Source organism: Anguilla rostrata, chromosome 3 (genome assembly GCF_018555375.3).
Source record: "Anguilla rostrata isolate EN2019 chromosome 3, ASM1855537v3, whole genome shotgun sequence".
NCBI classification, from domain to species: Eukaryota; Metazoa; Chordata; class Actinopteri; order Anguilliformes; family Anguillidae; genus Anguilla; species Anguilla rostrata.
Window position 1 is genome coordinate 14,110,098 of NC_057935.1, and position 27,255 is coordinate 14,137,352.

At 41.0% G+C, this 27,255-nt stretch overlaps 1 protein-coding gene across 1 annotated transcript in view; it reads left to right on the plus strand.

Moving 5' to 3' along the window:
* LOC135250263 (delta-sarcoglycan-like) overlaps positions 1-25,237 on the plus strand; it is a 46,898-nt gene extending 21,661 nt beyond the window's left edge. Inside the window, exons 2-8 of the mRNA XM_064326373.1 lie at positions 5,492-5,677; positions 14,106-14,207; positions 14,681-14,768; positions 15,191-15,310; positions 17,586-17,658; positions 19,819-19,942; positions 21,076-25,237. Of these exons, the coding sequence (XP_064182443.1) occupies positions 5,492-5,677; positions 14,106-14,207; positions 14,681-14,768; positions 15,191-15,310; positions 17,586-17,658; positions 19,819-19,942; positions 21,076-21,249 (867 nt within the window). The 3' untranslated portion in view covers positions 21,250-25,237. The remainder of the gene's footprint in view (positions 1-5,491; positions 5,678-14,105; positions 14,208-14,680; positions 14,769-15,190; positions 15,311-17,585; positions 17,659-19,818; positions 19,943-21,075) is intronic.
* Positions 25,238-27,255: the final 2,018 nt, after the last annotated feature.

The window sequence follows — 27,255 nt, forward strand, 5'->3', positions numbered from 1 at the left end:
TTCAAATGTCTCAGAGCTACAGGAATACCCAGCCTTCCTTTTACATGTTATTTATCATAATTGTAATTAAAATCTGCTCAGCCTCCCTGTGGAGAGGGGGGGCTGGTTTTATGTGTGCCCCAGTGTCACATCAGGTTTTCCATGGAGGATTTTTAAAATAATTATTTTATGTGTCTCCTGCTTCTCTCAAGAACTCAGAAGCCTTGCCAATCTGTAGACCTGAGCCAAGTACTCCCTTGAAATGCTTCTACCCTTTCGACGCCAGTAAAATTCCTGCAGATTACTGACCATTTTTAAAACAGTCTGTTTTCAGAAGGAAATGTGTCTGTCCTTTAAATTGTATGCTCTGGTTAGTAATGCATTTCAGCGACAGCAGGAGTCTGTTCAAATTTTACTGGCAGATAGCAACCCAGGTCTGCTGTCTGCATGATAAGAATACAGTCTATGCTATGTGATCTCTGAGAAACTCATATCACCCTCTCCATTCATTTTATGAAGAAAATATTAATGTGTGTTATGAGAGATGGTTATATAGTAGTCAAAAGCTAACTAATGATGACACATGACTGCACAGATTTGTTACTCTATAGGTACTATATGGTAGAGTAACAATGTGTCGATATGTGATGGATCCAAAACTAATTACAAACTGACATAAGGTAAACATAATCTGAAATATTACCTTATAGCCTAGTCGGCGTTTATATTCTAGCAAACACTCTTAATAACTAGTAATTGGGATAACAACCCCAATTACCATGTGTAGTGTTATGCTGCTGCGGCTTGAACCATAGTGCCCATTTTCACATCAGATGAAAGTTACAGTACATTTGTTACATCAATTTAGCAGACACTTATCCAGAGCAAAGTCAGAGCAAAGACTTGCAAAGTCAATTTAGACGCATAAACATTTTTTTTTTTAATTCACTCAATCGCTTGTGTCATTATAACTAGGGGCACCAGTTCATCTAAGGCAGCCTTTTCACCTTCAATTCAGTCATCCCTCAGAAGGACACAGATAGAGCCTTCATATCAGTCAATTATTACATTACCCCTCCCCAGTAATCAACATAAATTGCCACTAATTAAGCACAGATGATAACTGACAACAGTTCCACCACACGTGTTGTGCGCTGCTTTCAGTTTATAGAACTGTAGGCATGCGGCAGACATTTGCATAGTGCTGGGTCGAAGTATAAAACTCTGAACAAAAAAGATATAAGACATAAATTACCTTGCACAAAAAAGTAAAACAAAAAAAAACAAAACAAAGAAAAAGAAAAAACTAAGAATAACAATGAAATAATTCATTGCAGCTCTGATGGATTATAAATGTAAATCGAAGACTAAAACAGATTAACTCAAATGAAGTAAAAATGCAGGGATTAAACTTTGTGATTAAGTTTCATCATAGTCGGTTGTTTAATCACCTCCACTGTCATTCTTTGGTGATGCTTAGTGTTAACTTGCTCATAGGAAGAGCCACATCTTTCTCCATCAACAGAGTATCATTTTGTCTTCTGCGCAAAATTTGGAATGATTTCTTCCGTCAGAACTCTCTGAGTGTCAGTACAGCGTCTTTTTCCCATGCCAATAATTTTTAATTAACTAGTTTGGAATCTTATTTAGTTGTGTGCTTCGGAAGCACCGTGGAGCGCAATTTTCTTCTTGGACAATGCTTGAAAAAATGTTTGACTTCTCCCACTAATTTTTTAACTTTTGAGAAATTTCTAGCAGTATGCTTTCCCAGTGTTTAAGTTGCATTTTTCAAAACAAATGCAGTAATGTTAAAACAAATATTGAAAAAGTTCAGTTAGAATTTTTTTTTAATGTTGTCCACAACCCAGCTCTAACTTACAGTCTAAAGTTACACAGGGTCGGCAAGAATAGCTTTTAAATTGGATGTAATTGAAAAATAAAACATGCAAAACAAAATTATCTGTGCCATCTGTTGATTCATCTGTGGCCGCAGACATGCTGCCAGCTAACTCGACCAGCTTTTTTATCTTTTCTTGATGCAAGTAAGCAACCTACGACATTTACTTCTGTCAAAGTTGTTTTGTAGAGACAACAGCCCTGCCATTTGTACCTTTATTTAAAAATGCACATAATTTAGGATTATCAGCTCTTTCAGATCGAATGTTTGCACTCAAATATATATCCATAAAATTTTGGGTGACCTCCACCTGCTGCCCAATTCGGTTTTTTCACTGACAAAAGATTCTCCCTCATTGTTCTTTTCAGACCGTGATAGATTTTATTAATTCATTTATTTGGTATAGTAGAATAGTACAAACATGTAGACACACACACAAACACACATGCATGCACACATACACACACACATACCACAAAATTGTAATACAGCATTGAGGATTAGAAAGTTCCATTACTGGCCGCAGAGTGTAGTGTGTGTTTACTGTTTTGCCAATGATTAATGGTGCCTGCATTATTTAAGGAACTAATGTTGTCCAATAAAACACTCCGAGGGCATCACCTCTTCACTAAACACACGTAAAATACAGTTTAAGTACTATTAATGGCAAACAAATACTAGACAATGTACTTTACAGTGTTCATCTACAGAGGGTGTTACTTTTCTTGATGAATTTCAAGATAATAGTTATCTATTTGCAGCAGGTACTGTGCCCATGCATTAAATAATCCTGGCCAGCCTCATGGACAGCACCTGTCAGCCCATTAAAAAGTGTACAAATAAATGTTTAAAATGGTCGAATGGTTTATCTACAATTCGGGAACAGTATTTTACAGTTATTCCAGAAGTCTTCAACGTGACAAGGCCGGAAGGCAGAACCATTTCTATAGGAACCATAAAATAGTATATAATCTGTGTGGCCAAGATGAGACTTCTTCTGCATTCAAAAAAATGCAGATTGTACTAAAATGTAAAAAAGTAAAATAAATAAAAAAATGAAATTTTAAAGAAAAATAAAAAAGTGAATGAACCAGAAACAGAAATCAAACAGGCCTTAACAGAATTTTTTTTTCTATTTTATTCTATTTTTCTATTTTTTCTGACTGCTTGCAGATACTGCTGCATATGTTTTGCATTATTAACTAGGGTTTTGCCTTAAATTGGGGTTTGTTTGTAAATGTGAATTTGTTCTTTTTTCTGCATGCTTCAGAACAACCATGTCCTGTTAAATATCGGCTCTGTGCAAACTTTGTGAAGAAGTTTTGCAATCCGCGATCAGTGGTTTTTTAAAATATGTAAACTTCCACTTTTATCCTGATATAATGTGCGTCTTTCTGAGTAGGATTCTTTCCAGAAAGCTGTGGGAGCCATATCTGATCTCTGCAGGAGAACGTTAAGAGAGCATTGCAGACTTTCAATAAGGCGGGAACAACACATACATTTGAACCCCCACCTGCACTTGTCAGAAATACAGAAAAGAAATGTGCTCTTTTTTACGTCTGGTTTACAATAAAATCCTGTCAGGAGACTGCCTACCGCTAACACCAGCATCCAAACTCTCTGCTCAGATTCTAGCCTCAATGACCTCCTTTTCCAGTGGGACAAGAACTCATACACACGGTTACAAGTCCAGAACAAAGCCTTTTCTTTCAAAACACTTCAATGTCTAGACAAGAAGTGAAAAGATTGATTAAATATAGTTACCCCCATCTGACAGACTGGAACACTGAGAATAAGAATAAAATATTGTCCGCACTTACAGAAATTCAACTGTGACAACAGGTTTCTTATCACTTAAATCCCATGATCCTTAAAGTGTGGCCAGTCCTATAATGTTATAACATAATGTTTGGTTATTTGTACACTAACTAATAAGTCATTTATGTTTCTCCTCTTCTCACGTCTGTATTTAAAGAAGAATTCAGGAATCAGGGGCACAGGTTCTGAACGTTCAGGCGGTCAGAACAGCACAAAGAATCTGAGCACAATACAAGAAGCTAAATAAGTTCTTGGTCTTGGCCTTGGCCACACGCGCAACAAGTTTTCAGAAGACTAACAAATTGGAAGGTTTCAACTTCAAGGGCAGAGAGACAGAACTTTCAAAGCTGATTACATGGAGCTGAGTATCAGGAAATGGGAGCTGCAGCACAGTGCCGGCACTATAGACGGAGAGAAGCGTTTGTTCTGTCTCTTGTATTGATTGGGCCATGTCTAAATTCTTGTAGGCTTTCCACTGAAAAGCTTAAAAACTTTAAAAAGGATGTCTGTGCACAAATGGTTTCAAATTGACTCTGTTTTTATATTGGCAGACAAATCAGGTCTGTGGTGAGGCATTCTTGTATTGACGTCAAGAGCGTTTTAACTTGCTTGCTGAAGTTTGTGCAAGAACAAATCGATACATAAATGGTATTAGAAATGATGTTTGTGATATGGTGCCGAATGAAAGAAAAGCCTAACATCGCATAGTGAGTTAGTCTGCATGATGTGAAAGGATTAAATTGATCCGTTGTAAAATGTAAAAAAATGGTGATTGTTTTGCTGGATGTGGTCGTTGGAGAAAAAGAAAAACACTTGCAACTCTTGTATTCCTTACATCTTTATTGGATACATGACAGAACATATTCAGCTGTGAATGCACTCATTAGTTCTCTACGCTAAGTGCCTTAAATCCAGCCTGCTCAATAGCTGCATTTCCACAGTCAGGTCAGCAAGGGCGAATCAAAAGCAAGAGTGAATTTGTGTCTATATCCTCACGCCGACCTCTGGTCCATTTGCTTGTTCACTTGTAAACCACATCCCCCCCACGTCTCCTTCTCTTATTGCCAGGAATAAAACTTTAAAAAAAGAAACATGATGGCAATGGACTGTGAGTATGGACTGTCTCTTTATGGTACTGAAAGCAATACATTTTTAAGCAATACTGAACCAGGGAGCGGTATGGTGAATAGATGTGTAAGAAATGTCTTCCTCTGGGTTTTACACTCCTCACAGCCTCTGGAGTAGGGACCGAGGCAAACAATGATCACTCATGTGCATCGCTCAGGTAGCCTCGAACTGTCAGCATGCAACACACCAGAGCTCCACGAGAGACTGCATTTAAACTGATGCATTTAAACTGACACGGAGAGGCGCCACACACCTACTTCCTGCATTAAGAATGCGCACACACGCACGCATACACGCGCGCACATACACACACCCACACGCACGCACACACACACGCACGCACACACACACACGCACACAAGCGCACACACACATGCACAAACACACGTGCGCACATACACACACCCACACGCATGCACACACACACACACACACGCACACAAGTGCTCGTACATGCACATGCACACATACACACACACACACACACACACGCACGCACACAAGCGCACTCGCACGCTTGTACATGCACATGCACATATGCTCGCATACACACACACACACACACGCACAAACACACTCGCGCGCATACACACACCCACTCACACGCACACACACGCACATACACACGAGGCCTCACTGCCGTGTCTCTGTCTCTGTCCTGTTTCTCAGATGACCCAGGAACACTTTGCTCAGAGAAACGACGTCCAGGCCTCTGAGAAACAGCAGTTCTGCCCAGCGGGGATTTCCGGCTGGAGGAAACGCTGCTTGTACTTCTTCCTGCTCCTCCTCATGATTTTAATCCTGGTCAACCTCGCTCTCACCATCTGGATCCTCAAAGTCATGAACTTCACTATAGTAAGTGCTTACATCACCGTCATGTGACCATGTGATCCACAACACAGCTGCTAGGGGTGTGCAGAAACAGAATATCCTGTTTGGAAATGTACCAATAACACACTACCTACACATTTAATTTCTTCCTGGACAAATGATATTTGAAAAATAAGAATAGCATAAATGTTAAATCGAAAATGAAACAATGGTCATTTGTTGTACACAGAAAGCCACATTTATGCATTTCTTATCAAGCAGATCTCCCATACAGTTCAGTGCCATCAAAGCCATCACAAGTCATTAAAAGTTAATAACCATTGGTTTATTAGGAAAGCGCATCTCTAAAAGTTGGGCAGACTAATCTGACATCTGTGTCAACCTGGTCAGGATTATAGTACCATAACGCCATGCGGCGAAAAGATAAAGGTTGGATGAACTGTGTTCTTATCAACATCAGAGCTCTCTGATTCCACTCACTCTCCTGTCTGGGTGGCGAAAGGCAGTCTGTTCATTTACATCAAAGATATCACAGCTTCACGTCCAATCGACAATATTTATAAAGCTCTCCCTAAAATCACTGAGCATAATCTTCACGCTCAGTGATAGACTGGCCAAAGCTCTGCATCTACTCAGATTTTCAGTGTCTGCTCGATATTCCTGTCTCATAGCCAGCCTGCACTTCAACTAGAAGCAATAAACTGAGTGATGATAAGTTGCAGGGTGGCGCCACATTAATGTGGCTAAAAAAATATTCTGCAAACTGCTGAAAGATTTCTGGAATGAGGCCCATCCATTATTAAAACACAAGGGAAACAGAATTAAACATGGATTTGTTAAACATCTCTGTGGTAATGACTTTGTCGGTCTCGCGTTGAACATTGTGAATCAGTTGTAATGCTACAACGCCATTTACAGTATAATCACCATGGCCCCGTACAATAGCGTACAGTGCAAAGAAATTCCTTTCTTTGCACTGTGAGCCATGGTGACTTTGGACGGGCTGCAGATTTGAACTGTCTGAGAATCGCAGGTCAGGTATTCTCACTACAGTTACTGTGCCCCAACTCTCAAAAACAGAACATTAAAACAAAGCTGTATGCTGTTTTCCCATGTCCTCTAACAGCATATGGAAATTCCTATAATTCTGGAGCACAAAGATTCCTGTCAGATTTATATTCACCTGATATTTGGCCCAGAAGTCCACGCTGTCAGTGATGGTAGAGGGTTCAAATGGGCTGATTGCAGGATTTGGAACAAGAGTTGCTATTGGCACAAACAAACAGAAGGTTTAGAACTTAACTGCTTGAATGGTATAGCACAGGGTTTGAAACGACAGATGAGATGACTGCACAGAGAAACGTATCACTTATAGATTAACTGTTTTGCGTAGTGTCTGCATGCATAAAATATGAGGGCCTGTTGACTGCACGCTGGGGTGCTATGAAAAATGAATGAACAAGTCAACTGCAGTCACCAGTTCTGTCTGTCCACAACATTGGTTTTAGCCCCCCTCTTCATTTATTTATTTGAAAGTGTTTATTTTTTTATTTGAAAATGATTGCAGGATTCTCACCGAGCCCAGGGGGGTGACAAGATGAGGTCCTGAATGCCTTGTTTAAAGTTGCGGAGGGCATGAGGGACAGCTTCAAGTAAAAACCAGCGTTAGACATTTTAGCTATTGGGGTTGATAATGTGGATGAAATTGTTTGACTGTACCACCCAACCCAAGAACATGTCCCACCCTGCCCCACCCACAGCCTGTCCTGTCCCACTCACAGCCTGCCCTACCCCACCGTCACTCTACCCTACCCCAGCCACAGCCTAACCTACCCCGCCAACAGCCTACATTATCCACACCCTACCCTGCCCCATCCCATACGCTACCCTGCTCCATCCACAGCATACCCTGCCCCACCCAATGTCCTATCCTGGTCCACCAAACTGCCCTACCCACCCCTACCCAATGCCCTAATCTGCCCCACTGGCACCCTACCCTGCCCCAACCACACCCTACCCTGCCCAACCCACAGCCTACCCTGCTTCACCTTCAACCTACCCTGCCTTATCCTCAACCTGTCCTGTCCATTAATCTGACTGAAAGTCTATTAATACAGTGCTATGTCTGAGTACGCAAATCATTCTTGATTGGACCCACCGGAGGCAGTGAAAACTCATTTATACCCTTTGCCCCAACAGCTCTCCCTGAAAAAACTTCTTGAATGTGTGTGAGTGTTTCTTTCATTGGTGTTGCTACTCCGTGTTCAGTGACAAGGACTGTAATTAGTTAGATTTTTTTCATGCAGTTTATAGATGTTGGGAGGTCACAGAGATGGCCCTTGTTTTCTGCAAGTGGGAATGTTGTCATATCGTATTAACCAGTTTAACATGTCAGGCCAGGAAATGCCTACTGTAGTCTTCCTTCTCAGTATTTGTGCTGGTTACACTGGCATGCTACTGATAATTATTTTCAGTTTTTTACCTTATGAAGTCTTATGCATTATTGCACGCATGCACATGCACATTTACATACACACGCACACGCACACGCACACGCACACGCACACACACACACACACACACACACCTGCACACACACACACACAGTGCTGCCATATGGAATAAAACCCAGGGTCATGGCCTCATTATATGGAACATAACTTGTGGTTGTACCCTGGACTGATTGTAAGAGATGCAAACTGTCAGGATGGTCGTATGGAACAGGAACCATGATCATGGTCAAATCATATAGAATGACATTTCCACCATGGCTGTCACATTTAAGGTGCAGAAAGGACAGAGAACGAAGTGTTGCTCTGGTGATAGGAACAAAGTGGTACATAAAAGGGAAAAAAGGATATCTCCCATAGATCAAAGAGACTGTGAGGATGAAACAGGGACTGAGAGAAAGAGAGAGGAAGATACAGAGAGAAGGAGAGAGGAGTGAAAGGGATGGAGAGATAATTAGTAATTCACTTAAATGAAAGGGTATCTCTATCTCAGTGATAACAGAAAAGACAGTATAAGCAGAAAGGACTGAATCACGGTAGACCCCCCCCTCTACCCCCCAGCCCCAGCCACAGAAATGTGGATTAATGGTGCTTTGACTCTGCTTCCCAAGTCTCACCCTTAACCTCTCTGAGTTCAAAGCCTCTGTGCTCTTGCACAAAGCTTCCCCTTCATTAGTGTCCAGAAGACACCCCCAGAGCAAGAGGGAATGGGACACATTCACACACACACACACACGCACACACACGCACACGCACACACACACACACACACACACACACACACATTCCTATGGGTGTTCAGTTTCAGCCAGAGTGAATTCTTGTAAACTTTAAATTCACAATTTGGTTCAAAGGACCAGGAACAACAGCAGTAGGGGAATTCACTTTTGCCTTCCTCAAATGTGTGAGCCTTACACCTTCCAAGTTTCTCAGAACCTTGGGCGTCAGTATAATTTCTGCCCACAGGGTCTTCTTCAAAATGAGATGAAGAAAAACACAGCAGAGTGGTGTACGGCTGAGAAATAAATTCAGCCATTTCAGTTCAACATTAACATTCCTCCTTTCCATCTGCAAAACAGATTTCATTCATCTAAAACTTTACTAAAGTCACACTAGTGTAAATAGTTTGGGGGACAGATTTGTGGCATTTTAGGATGTTTTGGGGGTGTTTTGTTGGGGCCGGGTAAACCATTAAAACTCCCCACTAGAATTTCACATAAAACTCCCAAGGACGCCAGATTTATGGCGAATAATTGCAAAGCGAGGGACGAGGAACCCAATCAATAATAAAAAGCGACGATTAGAAATCACAGGGGAAAAAAACATAGCCAGGGACACTCTGTAGAAGTGGACTTTGCTCTTTCAGTCACAAGCTGTGGAGAAGCAGTCCGCACCAGCGTACTGGAAAATGGGGCCCGCTTATCACTTAGAGGTCCGGCTGAGCATCGTTCCCCCAGTCCTCGTAAATGAGAGGAGGATGAGTGCAGAGGGACTGTGCCCTGACGCCGACATGATGCCCTCCTGGCTCCAGGAGGCGCCATTAATCAACCGGACAGCACAATCAAGAGCTTGCGGGAAAGCGGCACTTTAAACAGTAATAACATTTTTGGGACATCACCGTACAATCTCGATGACAATCAATATCTGGCACTGAGCTTGCGGTGGCTAACCTCATATTGCTGGGTGTCAATGTGCCTCTAACTCAAGGCATGGATCGCAGACATATCCCAGATACTCCTCAATCCCACCCCCACCCCCACCCCCCACCCCCTCCCCGGGTCAAACAAATCTCCAGGTTTTACTGCACCAGTGTTTGCTGCAATTGAACACATTTAATCTTCCATTGTACCATTGAATTAAGGTTTTCTTGCTTTGTTCTTTGACCTCCTACGACTATCAAGGATTTCACATATGGTTTCATAAACCACCATCAAGCAAATGCACCTGTGGGAGCTGAATTACTCCAAAAGTTACCACAGTGTCTAACCCAGATGTTCTAATTCGTGCGGCCAGATTTATTTAGCCATGCAACCATCTGGTCTCCCCCGGTCTATTTAGCAACATAGTTGGCTGATCTCACCCTGATATGTTTTGCTGTACAGCCAGCTGGTCTCACCCTCATCTCAACTCCAAACATATCTCCTGGGTGTCTGGAATGAAAGTTGTGAGACAAACAACTTGTGAGATTTACAATAAGATTTGTTCAAGCACGTTTCACTCAGTGTTATATTATACTGTAGGTCCTTGATTGAGTTGGCTGAAATAGCTAACCCCAGTAGGTGCCCTGCTAGCACAAGATCACGATTCCCCAAAAGAAACAACTGACCTTTGTTTTATTGGAAAAGCACATGCCCAGAACCTGGGCGGATGTAAGTTTCTTCAGTGTCAGCCTGTTCAGGCTCATAGGAATGTAAGGTTACAAGTCTGACAAGTGAGGTTAGTCAGATCCTGATCTATACCCTGATTCAATCTATGTAATTCTGTACTGCAGTGTTGTGATGTGGTTCATGGTGGTGGATGTTTTAGCCCACCCAAAAAGTGCCTACAAGATGCTCAGTCTCAATATTCACTTTCAGAATTTCTTTTTATTATATATTTTGTTACCATGCATTGCATTGTTTTTCTTTCAGTTTATGGATTAAAACACACACAGCAGGTTTTTTTTTTGCTTTCCTTTAAAAAAAAAAAATCAGAGCAATAGAATAAAACAAAAAAGCTATGACAACAGATTATGACAGCATACATCACAAGTCACGTACATTGCTAGTCACTGTAATGTCCAATACGAAGGCCCCTTCAGAAATAAGAAGCACATAAATTAAAATTGGGATGAGTCCTAATATGGACTTCTGGGGAACTCCACACATAATGGGAACCTCTGAGGACACATACTCAAATATAGCATTTCCTACCAGATTTGAATTAAACCAACTAAAACTAGTACCAGAAGAACCCACCAAGCTGCAACAACGGTGATTTATAGCAATCAGTATACTGCATAACAATCAACAGCTACGTTATGGTCTTAAGCAGGGCTGCCCAATCCTGTTCCTGGAGATCTACCGTCCTGTAGGTTTTCATTTGGCACACCTAATTCTACTAATTAGCATCTTAACGAGCTCTCTAGCTGTTGAATATAGTGCGCGCTTTGTTAGGGTTGGTGTGAAAGCATACAGGATGCTAGATCTCAAGGAGTAGGGTTGGGCAGCCCTGGCCTAAAATAATTGAATAATCCCCAGAGTTGGTATTCATTAAAGTATAATTAGCTGCTCTGATAAATGCAGTTTCTGTGTGGCGGTGAGTTCTAGAGAGCTTTAAAAGTTGCAGAGCCAGTTTCATTGGTGGGTCTGGAGTAAACCATAGCTGGACAAATGTTTCATCCATTTTAATACGACCATGGACATATTTCCCTTTTTAAAAACACATTATTCCATTGTTAGTTTGGTCTAAACATATAAGTCTTTGCTTCCAAAATAAAAATAGAAATAGCTGCATTTGAAGGGCCACAGATAATAATAAAAGTGTATACATACAATGAACAGTTAGGACTGAAGGCACATTTCCATAGAAATGGATCCAATAGGATTTGTCTTTTGGGAAAAAGTCATCATTTTCTCTCTTCCTGGCTTAAACCCGAAAGGGATTAGATGCTTTTGATCTCAAATGTATTTAGATTTATCCCCCAAGATTTTTTTTTTTTTTTTTTTACACACTATTGAATAAAGCTTCTTTGGTGTTTGTGAAGTGGTTGCTGTTTTTAAGTCGTACACTACAGCAAGGTTGGAGCTTGGTGCTGGAGTACGGGCAATTTCTGTATTCCCATGACTATAAACACAGCACTGAGACTCTTTGTCTCTGTCTCAACTGGCCTTTCATTTTAAAGCTTATTGACCAGGCTGCAGAATAAGCAGTAACTCCCTGTCGTGGTGACCTCATTCAAGACATTATTGCTGCAATATTATTACTGCAATGTTGTCAACTTATCTTATGAACACATCTGAATTTTCTCTGCGTCAGTTGCAGCAGAGTAAACCAAATTTGCATTTGCGGAATAAGAATTGCACACTTTCATCAAATAATTATTTTCAACATCCTTGCTTCTTTGAATATGTGCATTTAAGGTGAATTTTGTGAATGTTGTGTGGTTCTGGGTTCTGTAAACCAACATGTGGATGTGAGAGCTATTTGGTGCTACAGTCTTCTCTGATAATTTTTTTTTAGAATATTTTCTTATTTGATGCAATGCTAAAAATCACAGTAGTCCCAGTAGATGTGACAGAGGGTTAATCTAAATGTTTTTTTCTTTTTAAAATGAGAACACTGTATTTTATTCTTTAAAAGTATTATGTGTGTACATACAGACCAGCGTAGTATACTATGTTGTGCACTGTAATAAGGAAAAATATTTCTACTAATGTAAATTTTTGATTTTGGACATTTGCTGTGATACATCTAATGAATTACATTAGAGGTCTAGCTTGTCTGTGTATCAGTAGGCCTGTCTATTTAATTTAGTAAATTCAATTTTGGCAAATTTGGGGTTTGGCTGGAGGGCTACTTGTCTGTTCTGTCATGTTTCTCTGAAAGTTTCATGCTCTGAAATTAAAATAAATTGCTATCATTGGAAGACACTGTGCAGAATTGATTTCTGACGACTAATTTCCCCAAAATTGGCATTGGTTGATGTCCACAGCCCCCAGTGTAAAATGGTGTAAATTGTTGAGCAGTCGTAAAATAATCATAGCTTTTTTATTGGAGTGGCTTGCACATACTCGTTTGGGATTGTGGGTCTCCAACACCATGAATAAGCATTCTGCACATAAATTCTCAGTGGAAAGTCCAAGGCTGGCTGCTGATTGGACAGAGGTGTGTCAGTACATCATAGCATTTTCCCAACAAGGCAGACGGAGGAGAGTGGACCATAAAGAAACACTGCGTGGAGGCTACAACCAGATATGGGAAGTTATTCGGTATAGGAAGTTATGGGGTGTAGGCTGTTATCAGGCACTGGATGTTATCAGGCGTAAGATGTTATCGTGTGTTGGGCATTATCAGGTCCAGGACATTGCAGAGGGTAAGATGTGAGCAGTAAACTGGGGTTTTATCTGATAGCGAATCATCTGGATTCAGGATGGCCTTATTCCTCTAGAGGAAAGGCTCAGATCACTGCACACTCTCAGCTCCTCAGCACAGTTGCTGTTGTGGAATTCATATGAGCCACAAATGCTGTAGAGATCATAGTATGGCTGAACTTCATATTATGTGAATAACGGCAGTGTTTCATGATGATGTGGATGATGATGACGATGATGATGATGATGTTGATGATGATAATGATGATGATGGGAAATGTACCCTGTGGAAAGAACAGGAACCACAGCAGTGCAAAATTCTCTTATGAAATGCCCTTTTTTAACTTCAAAGATTCCATACAGCACATGCTGATTGATGTAAAATTATTTTCTGTGAAAGTAATTCAAAAAGCATCACCTCAACCTGAATAAATGAATACATCAACCCTCCCAGGACTCCTAATGAGGAAGGAAGACAAGTGCATGAAGAAAATGTCATGATTAAAACAATTACAATCTTTGGAGTTCCTAGCCTTTATTTATTCATTATATCCCAAAATTATCAGTGTGAGATAAAATAAAAATCACTGACATCTCGTAATTAATCCAGTCTGTTTGAGTTCTTGATGTTTGTTGACTTCCATATTTTAAAGAGAAGCATTGCATTCTTACCATAGAAGGTGACTGCTGTGGGTAGTTAGTCAGCTGACATGTCAGAACCAGATTTGCTTTTGATCAGGTCTGCGCCCTGGGTGTGTGGAATATGCATACAATTCCCATGAAACTCTTTAAGTCTGTGACATCTTATTGTGCGCCCATTTGGGGGAGCTGTGAACACAGTGATGTTAAGTGAAATTTTCTGTCTCACAGGATGGCATGGGTAACCTCCGAATTACACCAACGGGCCTGGAGCTGGCGGGGGACTCTGAATTCCTCCAGCCCCTCTATGCCAAAGAGATCCAGTCAAGGCCAGTGAGTACAGTGGGCAGAGTCTGGGGAGGTCTGTCTCGGAGTGATGACATCACAATTGGTGGCATGCAACACTCTGTAGTTCCACTGGGCTGGACAGAGGGGTGGTAGGCGGGCAAGGCTGCTGAATAGAAATTTGCTCATTACTCATGATGGCCCCTTATCAAGAGATGCAAAGAGCAGTCAGTCCTGCACTGTAGGACTAAGGAAAGTACATTGTCATGGTTATGATGTGTGTCGGAGAAGCCCCAGAGTCATAAAATACACATATAACATACTTCATCTCTTAATAAAGCAAATATAAAACATTCCTGCACATCCCTGTGAAACTAAACAGAACTCCATCATCTGAATTTTAAATTTTAAGAAAAATGTTTTGTTTTATGATTCTGTTTAGTTGCATGTAGTGAAATTGTGTATGGGCAGTACTATATGTATTGAATACCAGTGTGAATATTTTGCTTTTTCCCCAATAGGGTAGTCCTTTGCTCCTTCAGTCTTCCAGAAACGTGTCAATCAACATCCTAGATGGCAGAAATGTGCCAGTCACCCAACTAGTAACAGGTACGATGCTACACAAATACAGAGCCATGGTACAATGCTTCAGTAAAATTGTAATAGTGCACTGTTATGGGACCACAATACAAGACTACTACATTACCACAGTACTAAATGTCTTCAGCACAAAATTCTATAGTTCTACCGTAATGCAATATTATAATGCTATGCAAGTACAGACCTATTATACTAAATTATTATTGTACTAGAGTACCACAATGCTGCAGTACTGCAGTGCAAAATAAAAGGACTATGGGATTATGGTACTCCTGGAGTGTGGTACCACAGGGTGACAGTACAGGTAGTGAACAACAAAAAGAAATGTTCTAATGGTTCCATAATGGTGCGGGATGAATTTTCCTGTGTGTTCTGTCTCAGTACTCTCAGGCACTGTGCATAAAAGTGTGTTTTCCAACATCTCTCGACAGGGTCAAGTGGAGTTCGCGCGTGTAGCAAGCTCCTGGAGGTGAAATCCAACAGCGGAAAGCTGCTGTTCTCCGCTGACGACCGGGAGATCGTGGTGGGAGCAGACAGGTTACGGGTCCCCGGTGGGTTGGACAGTCTAAGATGGGATGGAGTCTGCTTTGTGAATGTCCTCTGTTTAACACCACATATAAAGAGCTGCTGTGTGAACCGTGAACTGTTAAAGAACCGTTCTAGTCTGTGGGTGGGTTCGGCAGTCTCAGTGCCTTTGGAACCCATGCCTGTGCAAGTTCACCTGGTGCACTGTAGAGTGAAAAGCAAAGGTTGCAGCAATGAGCAGGAACCCACGTAACCGGGGCATTCCAGGTTACAAGAAAATAAGGATATATATGGATATGTGTAGATACTGTATATCACACCTGCCAGCTCCTGGGAGGAATTTTCATAAAGTTCCTGCTGACATTATTACTCTACAGAGAGAATATAGTATGCTTGCGCTATTTAATGATTTCATTTTAATAATGGCAGTTAATTTTTCTTCTCAAAACTGATTATGCTACCAAAGTGACCGGGAGGAATGTACCAGCCTCCATAAGACAGCCCTGTTTATAACTTTGCCTGTGACTGCACATTTAATTTTGTTCTGTTTTATTTAATTGTGTTTGGTTGGAGGCCAGCCACCAATGGTAAAGGCTATGGTACTGTTCATGTGTTTTTTTTATTCTTCCAGAATTTTGAAAAAAGATTACTATATCTAGACTGTAACCAGAATTCAACCAGTATTTTTTTTATTTTCTTTGCAGTCAGTTTGGCATGTCAGTTTTGTTGATTGCAGGACTCACAAAACCAGAATGAATAAGCATTTTCTTTTAATTTTTCAAATTCTCAAAAACAAAAAAGTTTTTTTAAAGGATCTGCAAAGGGACCTCCTGAGTGAACTCGGTCCAATCTGGTGTTACACGCCCCTCTATAATATTAGTGAACTACATCACAACTACAGCCTAATCATACTGTACCCATCATATTTGCAGCCTAATTATTGTATATCCATCCTATTTACAACCAGATTATATAGTCAAATTAACTGTTTACACCAAAGTTATTTCAGCCATATTTTTACCTGGAATTATACCAATAATATGTGTATCAATAAAATTAAGAACAACAATATTACTGTAAAGATTTATGAGTCTGAAGATGCATGGGGTGAGAGCAGGTAGACAAAGACAGCAGACATATAGTGTTTACAGGGCATTGAGTCCATTATACACACTGCACAGCACAGCTACTCAACCACACGCTCGTGCTGCTGGTTCATATTTTTTTGCAGAGTAAGATGATATTCCCAAGAATCAGCAGTATTTTACGACAGGACAGGCTCACCAATGCCTTGTGCTTTTCGCGAAATGGACACTTTTCATTTAGCTAGATGATTGATAAATGATCAGCAATCAATAACAATGTAAAGTAACAACAGTCACATCAGAGAATATCCATTAGCTTCAAGGTGAAATCTGGATTTGATCTCATCTGCATTTTGTGGGAATTTCTGCTTCGATCTGTCATGAATCACACGCACATCTGGAGACATCCCTGCCCAAAGAGGCATTCAGAATTTGACAAGGGTGAAACACCCTTTTTTATTTCACTGTGGAGTTGTGTATTTTTTTTTAATTTTTTTTTTTATAATCTGGGAATACAAAGCTGAAGTCAGAAAGCTTTTAAAAAGGATTTTTGTCATTCACAATGAAAAGGTTAGGCGTGGCCTGGGGGGGGATTGTGATTGACAGGACCTCGGGACCGTCTAATGGGCGCACTTTGATGAAATCATTCCTGCGGAGCGATTTCTGTGGGGCCTGAAAAACTGGGCTAAAATGGCCGTATTGATTTTCACTCAGCATGTTTATGAATGTTTACTGCAGGTGAATGAGTGCTTGTCACAGGACGCTGAGCGTGGCGTCTCTGGAGGATGAGACAGAGGACAAGCGAGGCTGTGAAAGCCAAGGGTTTGGGATGTAAACAAAGCTCTCAGCGCCAGACCAGGGGATATAAATGGGACAATGTTACACCCGAAAGGCAAACGTCTTTCTTTTACCAGCAAAGACGAATGAGAATCAACTGATCTGGGATCAGCTGTCAGAGGCCTGTGATGTTGTAGATATATCACAGACAAAATTTCTGAATCCACTGGGGGTGAATTAATATCCAATCAGGGGCCAGCGGTCATCAATAATTGTCCAATTCATGACTGGGTGCAGCTGAATGGCTGTTTGACCAGTGCCAGCTGTGGCTGAATTGCTGTGTAATGTCTGGATCTGCTCCAGACCCATCTGGTTTTCCAGAGGTATCAGAGGAAACAGCGCGGTGTGCTCAGGGCTCACCTGTGGCGTTTGGTTTCAGGTGCTGAGGGAGCCGTGTTCAGCAGGTCTGTGGAAACGCCGCACGTCCGAGCAGAGCCCTTCAAGGAGCTCCGGTAAGAGCGGAATGTCAGCACTGTCTACAGCTTCGCACTTCCTGTATTTATAGTCTACAGCTCCTTTTGTACATTTTTACACGGCAGTTTATATTTCAAGCATTTACCCGACTCTCCTATTGAAAACTCACACAGCATACACGATTACTTACCATCCTTTTGTACAATTGAATATTTTACTGGTGAAATTCAAGCACCTTGTTCACTGGTCCCATAGCAGTGCACCACCTGGGCCTTGAACCTTGAACTGTAATGAGTCTGCTCGTGAAGCATTCTGTTACATCTGTGCCACTCACACAAACTAACTGCAGATCACAGGTAATCGCTAATAGGTGTCCTTCCTCTTTAACTGGGAGGCTCGGTATGGGATTTCAGAAGCTCTTTGAAGTGGCCGAGAAGGCAGAGGCTTGATAATGGACTCAAGGCTGTTTGCCTCCTCCCGGTAGCGGTGCGTTTGGAAAGAGTTAAAAGGAGAAGCCGGCCTCTTAACGAGATCGATGCCCGCAGTTTTGGCGCGTGCCGCTCTTGGGCGGCCACTTCTCTCGCGGATCAATGCTGGATGCTCATCAGAAAGTAATTAAAGTGGATTCTCATTAGCTAAAACAAACACACGGCACGCAAAGCCGATAGCTGAGGGGAGGAGAGGCTGGCGAGCGGATGAAAGACAGCGGCCTGTGTAATAATGAGCAATAAGGACCACACTCTTCACACCCCCCCCATCCCACGCTTCTCTCAACACCCCTCATCCCCCCATGCTCAACCGCCTAGCCTCTCTACACAACAGGTGTCAGAATCCAGTCCTGGAGGGCCATAGTGTCTGCTGATTTTCGGTGTTTTTCAGTACCAGTGATTCATTTTAAATCATTGATTGGGTAAAGAATCCACAGAAGAAGACCTTTATTCACTGCTGATTGAATGGAAATAAAAGTACCAGTGACTCTGCAGCCCTCCCAGACTTGAGTTTGGAGCCACACTCCTCACTAAGTCATCCTTCCTCTAAGCACCCTACCATGTTTAACCATGTTCCCCAATGGCCCCCCCCCCCTCATTTTTTTTGCAACCACGCCAATACCAACCCCCCCCCCCCCCACAAACAATCTCATGCTCAAGCACATCACCAGTATGCTACTCCCAATATCTACATTTATTAAGTATTCCTCAAGATCCCTTCATTTGTAAATCTGAGGTTTTCCTGGATTTTCAAGGCAAATCACATCAAATCTGTTTTGTCACGTGAAAATTTCACATATTCACATATGAATTAAAGTATCCACATGAAAAAAACTGTGAATTGTGCATTTTTACATGTGTTTGGCTTTTTGTGTTTGGTGAATCGAGAATAAGTCACATTGAGTCTTTTGCATCATTATAACTTAGTTTTTAAAATGTGAACTACAATTTTCACATGTGAAAGCAAAATGTGTGACTTAAAATAGTATTGATTACCTTTTTCTGCTCTCATTTTATAAGTGGAATTATTTTTATTGTTCACATGTGTACTCTTCACATGTTGGGTCTTTACATGTGGTTTGTTCACGCACGGTTTTTGAACATCGTAGAGATATCCTATTTTAATCTTGTTTTGCTTATTGCATCTGTGTGTGTTTTTAAATTTGTGTATGTTCTGTTGTGAGAGTTCATGCATATCGGTGATTGTGTACACATCAGCATGCGTGAGTGCGTATGCAAATACAATATAAGTCATAAACCTTTTTATATTCGTTTTGCGATTCAGCCCATGGAGTGTGCATTGGTTGTGTTTGTGTCCAGCTGGGCAGTGTGCTAGTAGAATATTTATGCCTAAGCCTCCTTTGTTTGATAGAATCAGACCAGCTTTTCATTTCCTGCAGACTGCTCTGTCTCTAATGCTTCTCAGCTCAAATCAGAAGCCCCGATCTCAGCCTCCCGTTCACAACAGAGACCGCCTCGCATCCGCTATCACCGTGACAATAACAATGATCGACAACATCGCTGTCACCAGTTTTGCACTACATACAAAACTGGTTACCGTCATCATTATACGTGATTTTATTGATAGTATTATAAATGTGTTGCTCCGCTGCGTTCTGGGATGCACTTTATGCGGGTGTTTTTTTTTTTCATGAGCGCAAATTAATTTACGTACAGGAAAAAACAAACAAGCGAACAAATGAGTTTCAGGTTGGAGTCTCCCACTCGGTCTCTTTTCATGGAGGCACCCAAGGGGGTCCAGTTACTGGCAGAGGCGGGGGACATCCAGGCCACCTGCCGAAATGAGATGCGCCTGGAATCCAAGGATGGACAGGTAGGGCTCCACCACCACCCGCAAAATCCCTTCGAATGAATGCATACATCATCATAGGCTATCAATCATGGCGTAGTCTACCTTCATTGTCTTAATACTGCTAGATAAAAGCCACAGTGTAGGAGGTTCCCAAGGGCCACTTGATGCAATTTACATACAATAAATGTTGCATGCCATAATCATGTGCGATGTGATCGCATGCAGTTTTAATGTCACATGATGTGATTTGAGGGAACTTCAAATGGAATTAAAATGGCAAGGAATTAAAGCAATATCCACTCTTACAGAGACCACCATATCAATCCATACCCTTATGCACTTATGCACAAGTTGTAAATTGTGACAGACTGGAAAGCAGACCAATTACTTGTTTATTTAAAAAACACATTTATACAAATCTATTCATGAAATGATAACTGTTAAATAATGAGCAATTGAACCTGTAATAGTATCCTAGCTAGGTATGTAGCAGCTTCAGGAATTTACTTGGAAAGTAATGCTGCTTTGTCGTACATTTGAAAATTTAGCCTAACCTACATTTTCCATTGTTTAAATTGGGTTTTTTTTAAAAACAGGGCCTATAAATTTGAGAGAAATGTTCAATTAAAGAGTTGGCCCTATACTATGGGGTGCCTGAGCAAACTTGGTCACACTTACATAGATAAATATCCTCATTACTGCTGCCTTCTCTCAATATACCTGACTACTCTCATCAACCTGAAAGGGAATCGGCAAGAATTGTACAAAATGCTGCCGTGTTGTGTGGCACTGTCCCACGGGTACTGTTCAAAACAAAAGGCAACGCTTCATTTGTAGTGATTCCCCTTCCATTACACGGAACAGTGAGTCATGTACTCTCTCAGTCGGCCTGAGATTTCCAACCTTCCCAGCATCCTCTTGTAACCTGCCCTTCAAACTGAATTAACATTGAAGTTCAGGCACACGTGTCTCCTGGAGATTTGTCGAGGAGCAGCAGCTCTGAAAGCTGTGCCAAGACTCTTACTGTACTTTGAAGTGTTCCGTGTCAGTTGGTGGGAATGTTTCCTTTGTTATGTGCATATGGGTGAGCATGTGTGTCCACCCACGTGTGTACATGTGTTTGTGTGTATGTGTATACGTGTCTCTCTCTCCAGATAACGCTGGACGCCAGTAGAATCAAGCTCCCTCGCCTGCCTCAGGGTCAGTCATCGTCAGCCGGACCCAAGCACGCGGCGTTTGAGGCGTGCGTGTGTCCCAACGGGAGGCTTTTCATCTCACAGGCCGGAACAGGCTCCACCTGCCTGACCAGCACCAGCATATGCCAATGAAACTGATGGGCGGAGTGACAACCAGACTGACTGACAGGTGGCCACGCCCCCCATTCCCCTCACCGGTGGAGAGAGACGGCCAGTTGTTTGTGATTCCGACGGCACAGATGCCAGGATCGTACGCTTTGCGACCCGGTCAGCAGACGGTGCGGTCAGCGTTTCGTGGTCAGCATTCGGTGGTCCTCATTAGTTGTTCAGTGATTCCTGGTGAGTTCATCGGTCAGCATGGGAAGAGGCAGATCCATGAGGATGGCGATGATCAGAGCTCTGCTGGGCGGAAGGAGGATACCAGAGGCTTTCTTTCTTGCATCCACCTCACCTCTCCCCGCTTTCTTCTTTTACACTCCATCTGAAGACTAAAAACAGCACACAACTCTTTCAATTGCACTTAGCTCACTTCCAGTAAAGCCACCATGACGTTCCTGTGTTAAGGATTAAAAAAGATTCCTAAACAAATTGACAAACCCTGTCAATCACTGACTTGCTTGTGGCTAGTAACTTGTAACTTGTTTGTCGCTCACAAGTAAAATACTTCACCATGGAGATCATGAACAAAAATAATATATGTGATGTTGTTGGTGGGATTGATATGTATACTGATAGGATAATGAGTGAAACAGCACAAGGAACCAGGAAGAGGATCAAAAACATGGGCCATGTTCAGGAACATAGAACAGAAGCACCATGCCCAGCTAAGTGTGGACCCCACACAAAGCTATCCAATGAAACTGAAATGCTCATTTCATATGGAGCTCTTCGAAGTTTAAAATGAAAGTTCATTATTTTTGGCTCCACCTATTACCGAGTGACATTGCCAATACCCTGACATTGTACAGTGTAAATCAGATAATCAATCTTCAATGTATCTGTTTCAGAGTATCTGTAAAGTGGTTGCTGTACAGTTTTTTAATGCCCAGAAGTCTGAATTTTTCTAATACATCTGGTGTCTCAGTAATGCTAAATGTATTTGGCAAGCCATGAAGCATCAAAACTACATTTTAATTTCCCTGCAAACTGTGGATAATCAGAATCATTCAAGCAAATATTCCCTGTTAGGTTTGATTACCAATGAGAAGACGATCTCCCAAACATAGCCACAAATTTCCATAGTCTGACCAGCTGTGACTCTTTCAGATACAGCTTAGATCAGCCTGTGTCATTATCTGTAACATCACCTCTTTCCCTCCCACTATGAGTCTAATCTCTGATCTGCGCCCAGATCTGGATCATCCTCGGTCTCTCTATGTGGTTACTCTCATTCTTGCCGGGGCTCGAAAGAAACATTCTGGGTCACAGTTAAAGCAGGATAACGGGCCCAGGAATGAACAGAACCAGCCAGGTCCACTATGGTTAACGGGAAACAACAGGGCCAAGTAATGAAATAGAACCATTCAGGCTTAGTACTAACATAAGCAATCTGGACCAGTACAGTTGAAGAGGGCAATGGCGTCACTGCCTTAATCTCAGGGCCTCTGTTCAATCTGTCACAGACGAGATGTCAGATTATATCCTCACTGCCAGCTCTAGCCAAACATTTGCTTCCATTTTATTATCAAATGAGTCATTTAATGAGTCATTCCTCCATTGGAATGTTCTTCTTTGTTTTAATATTTTTTCTCAGAAGAAAAGAACGATCATTTTATATTGACTCGTAAATGCAGTCTCATATGTGTTAAATTTGATACACCCAGGAAACAGTCCATAAAATACATAAAAATCTATAAAAATGAATGAGTATTTTGAAAATATAATATGTGAAATGTTGCAACAGAGATGGTTGTACATAATGAGGGCATATTTAAATGAGAAATGTTTGTGAAATGGACCAGCATTTAGAGGAGCTGTGGAAATGAAACTAGAATATTACACTCTCTTATCATATTTTGCCGTTTTTATATATAAAAATGTTTGCATTTGGTGAGTATCAATGTGAACTACATGAAAGTTTTCTGAATATGCTGTTGTGAGAATATGTCCCATAGCTCATCATATTCAATTAACTGGCCACATATGAAATATTTATTTCTTCCTTTATTTCCTTTTTTGGAAGGTGAGTGGGTGATAAATATATACGAATATAGAAATCTTAGAATTTCCCATTTTAAAATTTACTTTTTGTGTGTGATCACGTGTGGTTTTCAGTCAAATTCAAGATTTTGGATTTGAATTGAAATTTTAGAATTGAAAAAAGATGGAAATCTCCAAGGCATAATACTTACAATGTTGTGATATATTGAATAAATATATTTTTACAGAATAAAAAACTCCTTGAAATAAAGTTTGTGAGTGTGCCACACATTTTGAACAAGGATATTATTTATGTAATTTTACATTGATAAATTTGTGAATTTGCAGATTGCCGAAGTAAACAAAGAGTAAAGACAAATCTGGCATAATTTACTCAAAGTATGATTGAATTCTTCATGAAGCTTAGTCAATAATTAAATAATTAACGTAGAACAATGTTTTTATAAGCCGTCAATAAGCATTTGATCATGAACATTAGTCAGAACTTACGTCAAGTGGCATATCACATGTGGAGAACAATACTTCATAAAATGTGTTGCATCAACTCACTTTCTCTCTCCCTCTATCTCTCTTGCATTGTCTTTCTTTCTCTGTCTCTGTCTCTCTCACAGACTCACAAGCTCATACATTTATTCACTCACATCCTCTCCCACACTCAGATGTATATCAGATGATGCTGGATTCTAGGTTTCAATGACAATTGCTGGTGTGAACTCCAAGATGGACTGATTAAAGGGGGTCCAATAGGACGTCCGGTTCCCCATGGTTCACTTGATCTCATGCCACTGTTCTGTTCTCCTTAGAGAAACTCTCAGAATGTTCTCTGATCTGGGGTCAGTGTTCTTCTCAGTGAGGCTTGTTCTGAGTTTCACAAAGAAATGTGTTCCAGAGCCACAGAGAAGTGGAGTATTCATAAGCCTGCTTCACCCTTGTGTTATTGAAAGCCAGAAAGCCATGGCAGCATCTACTTAAAAATAAAATATGAAATGATTTGCGTTACAATAGATTTGCGTCATCTAGTACATCCATGTGAGCCCTTCAGTGAAACAGTAAAAGTGAAAAAAGGCTAGATTTCATCATTGCCGATACAGATTTGCAGATTTTCATCATTGCTGCACTGTACCTGCATCATTTAGCCACACTTGACTGGTCTTATTTTATCATAGAAATGTGTATACATAAAAGTTTAGAAGATTTTTTTTGTTTCTGTTGTTTTTTCACATTTTTCACTGATTAACAGGGGATCTGAAAGATTTTGTTTCTATTCTTGGTTGTGTTAAAAAGTATTGAGATGTTGTTTTTGGACACTATGGCTTAATTCAAAAAGGATATGGTAACAAAGACACAAATGCTGTCAGTCTGTAACACTTGCAACTCAAATTACATGTTTATGTCAGATGAATGGCAAATCTATAACATTATAAAAACAAATCACTACACTTGAGTGTGCTACATCAGATCTGGAATATGGCGTATTCTGTTTCCTACAATAAAGGCAGTTCAAATGGAATTTGGAATACAAAATAAAAGAAGATTCACTTCAACCAAAAATGAAGGCGAGTGCTAAAGAGGAAAAATTATTTGTTGTACGTGCTTGCATGTTCTTTCAACTGCATGGGACTAAAGGTGGTATTTGTTTCATATTCACCTTCAGACTGCAAAAAAAGTTCAGCTGTTTCTAAATGGCTCTATATTCCTCCATAAAGCTTCATGTTTACAGTCTCCCATCATGTCCACTGAGTTTACAGATCATTTCCTTTGTTAAGAAGTTGTGATCAAAAAGACGATTGCTTCTGACCATGAATAATTTTATACCTTCTATGCAAACTGAAAAGATATTCAGAGCATAACATTGCAGTAATGCCGTGTGTGTGTGTGTGTGTGTGTGTGTGTGTGTGTGTGCGCGTAAAATTTGTATTCACTTGCAATCTTGTGAATTGTGTTCTTTAATAACATGAATAAAAACATCCAGAGTTTTTGAACACTGTGTTTTGGTGACTATCATTTGCAGAGTTCGAACAAACAAGTATAAAGTTCTTTCATCCCGAGGTTCAGCCTCTGATCTATGCAGAACTGTTCTATATAGGACCAGAGGACACGAGTGGAGCAGAGTGAGCATTAACTTTGAACCCTTTATAATCACTGTTCTGTGTTTAATGTGCCACCCGTGGGCTGCCACCCTTCCTCCCTCAGATCTGCTGCCTTGTTGCAGTCTTTTAACCACCCGCTACCTTTCTAGAAAAGTTCTTCTTTTTAAAAAAATTTTTTTAAATGTGGTGCTAGAGCAAACAACTTATTCACACTCGTGTATACATACACATACAGAGCGCTGATATATGCAATGCAGAGCAATATCTTATTGACTTATGCAAGATAGATTTGGAGGATCTGATCCACGTAGTAATACAAGATATATGCGCTACGTGACCAAACGTATGTGGACACTTGACATCCAACATCTCATTCAAAATTATGGACATTAATATGGAGTTGGTCCACCCTTGGTATTGGTACACCCTGCGGCTGTAACAGCCTCCACTGTTCTGGGGCGGCCTTAAACTAGATGTTGGAGCATTGCTTCAGGGATTTGCTTCCATTCAGCCAGAAGAGCACTCGATTGGGCACTGATTGGGCGATTAGTTCTGGCTTACACTTGGCTTTCCAACTGGTCCCAAATGTGTTGAATGAGATTGAGGTCAGGGCTCTGTGCAGGCCAGTCAGGTTCTTCCACACCGTTCTTGACAAAAACATTTCTATGTGGACTTTGCTGTGTACCCAGGGGCATTACCATGCTGAAACAGGAAAGGGCCTTCCCCAAACAGTTGGGGAAGCGTAGAATCATCTGGAATGTGATGGTATAATGCACCATTAAGATTTCCCTTCACTGGAACTCAGGGGCCCAGCCCAAACCTGTATAGGATTTTACTGCATAGGACACATTATCACACTCATAGTCCCTGCTATTTTCCCCCACGTGCTGCCCAATTTGATGTGCATAGAAATCAGGCCATTGGCACCAAGTTCAAATTGAAACCTAATAAAAGTGTGGAACTGGGATTCATTAATTGAGCTAAATTATGCACTTTATATATGTAATTAGTTCCCATTTGCATGGTCGTAAACTGAAAGTATTTAATTTGCACAGCAACTAAGCAGTGAACTCATGTCAATGTCATAAAGTTTAATTTGTCCTCATCATACATTTAAGTACAGTAGATAAACTTAATCAGGCATAATGCTCAGAGGTAACCATGCAAGCAATATACTGTACTGCTGTACCACAGTGCACTGACATAGGACTCTTTGTTTAAAATACGTACTGTGAAATAACAGGATTAGCCTTGCACAAATCAGTGTCCTGCAAGGTCCCTACTTTGAGGATGTGCATGTGTGTTTCTGTGTATGTGTGTGTGTGTGTGTGTGTGTGTGTGTGTGTGTGTGTGTGTGCATGTGCGTGCTAGTGTGTGTGTGTGTGTGCCTGTGTGGTGCTTTATTTGAGACAGAGATATAGTTTGTGTGTGAGTTGCCTTATCTCAGATTGTGTGAGCCTTAGCTGAGTTCACACAACATATCTGTTGTCATTCGGAAGATGCATGTGCGCCATCAGTATATTACAGTAAAGGATGCTGAGTTAGAGGGATTTAACATTTATAGACCCAATGGAATGAATGCAAACGCACCTCTCTACAAACCCTTCTATTTATTATGATGGCCAGATGCCAGACTACAAACCACATGTTTCATCCCCCATTTGGCATCAATTAACCTTGGTGGTATGAGGAAGTATTTCAGTGCACAGCAGTCTATAATTGCATAGTATGACCAAGGCACAAATATGATGTGAAACTGCATGAAGGACTTGAGAACTAAATGGAATGTAAAATGCCCCAAGGTTATGTTATTTAAAATAACTGTTTATGCAGAATTTCTGAGCTTCTTGTCATCAGCAAACAGGAACTGGTGGGACCAGACAAAAAT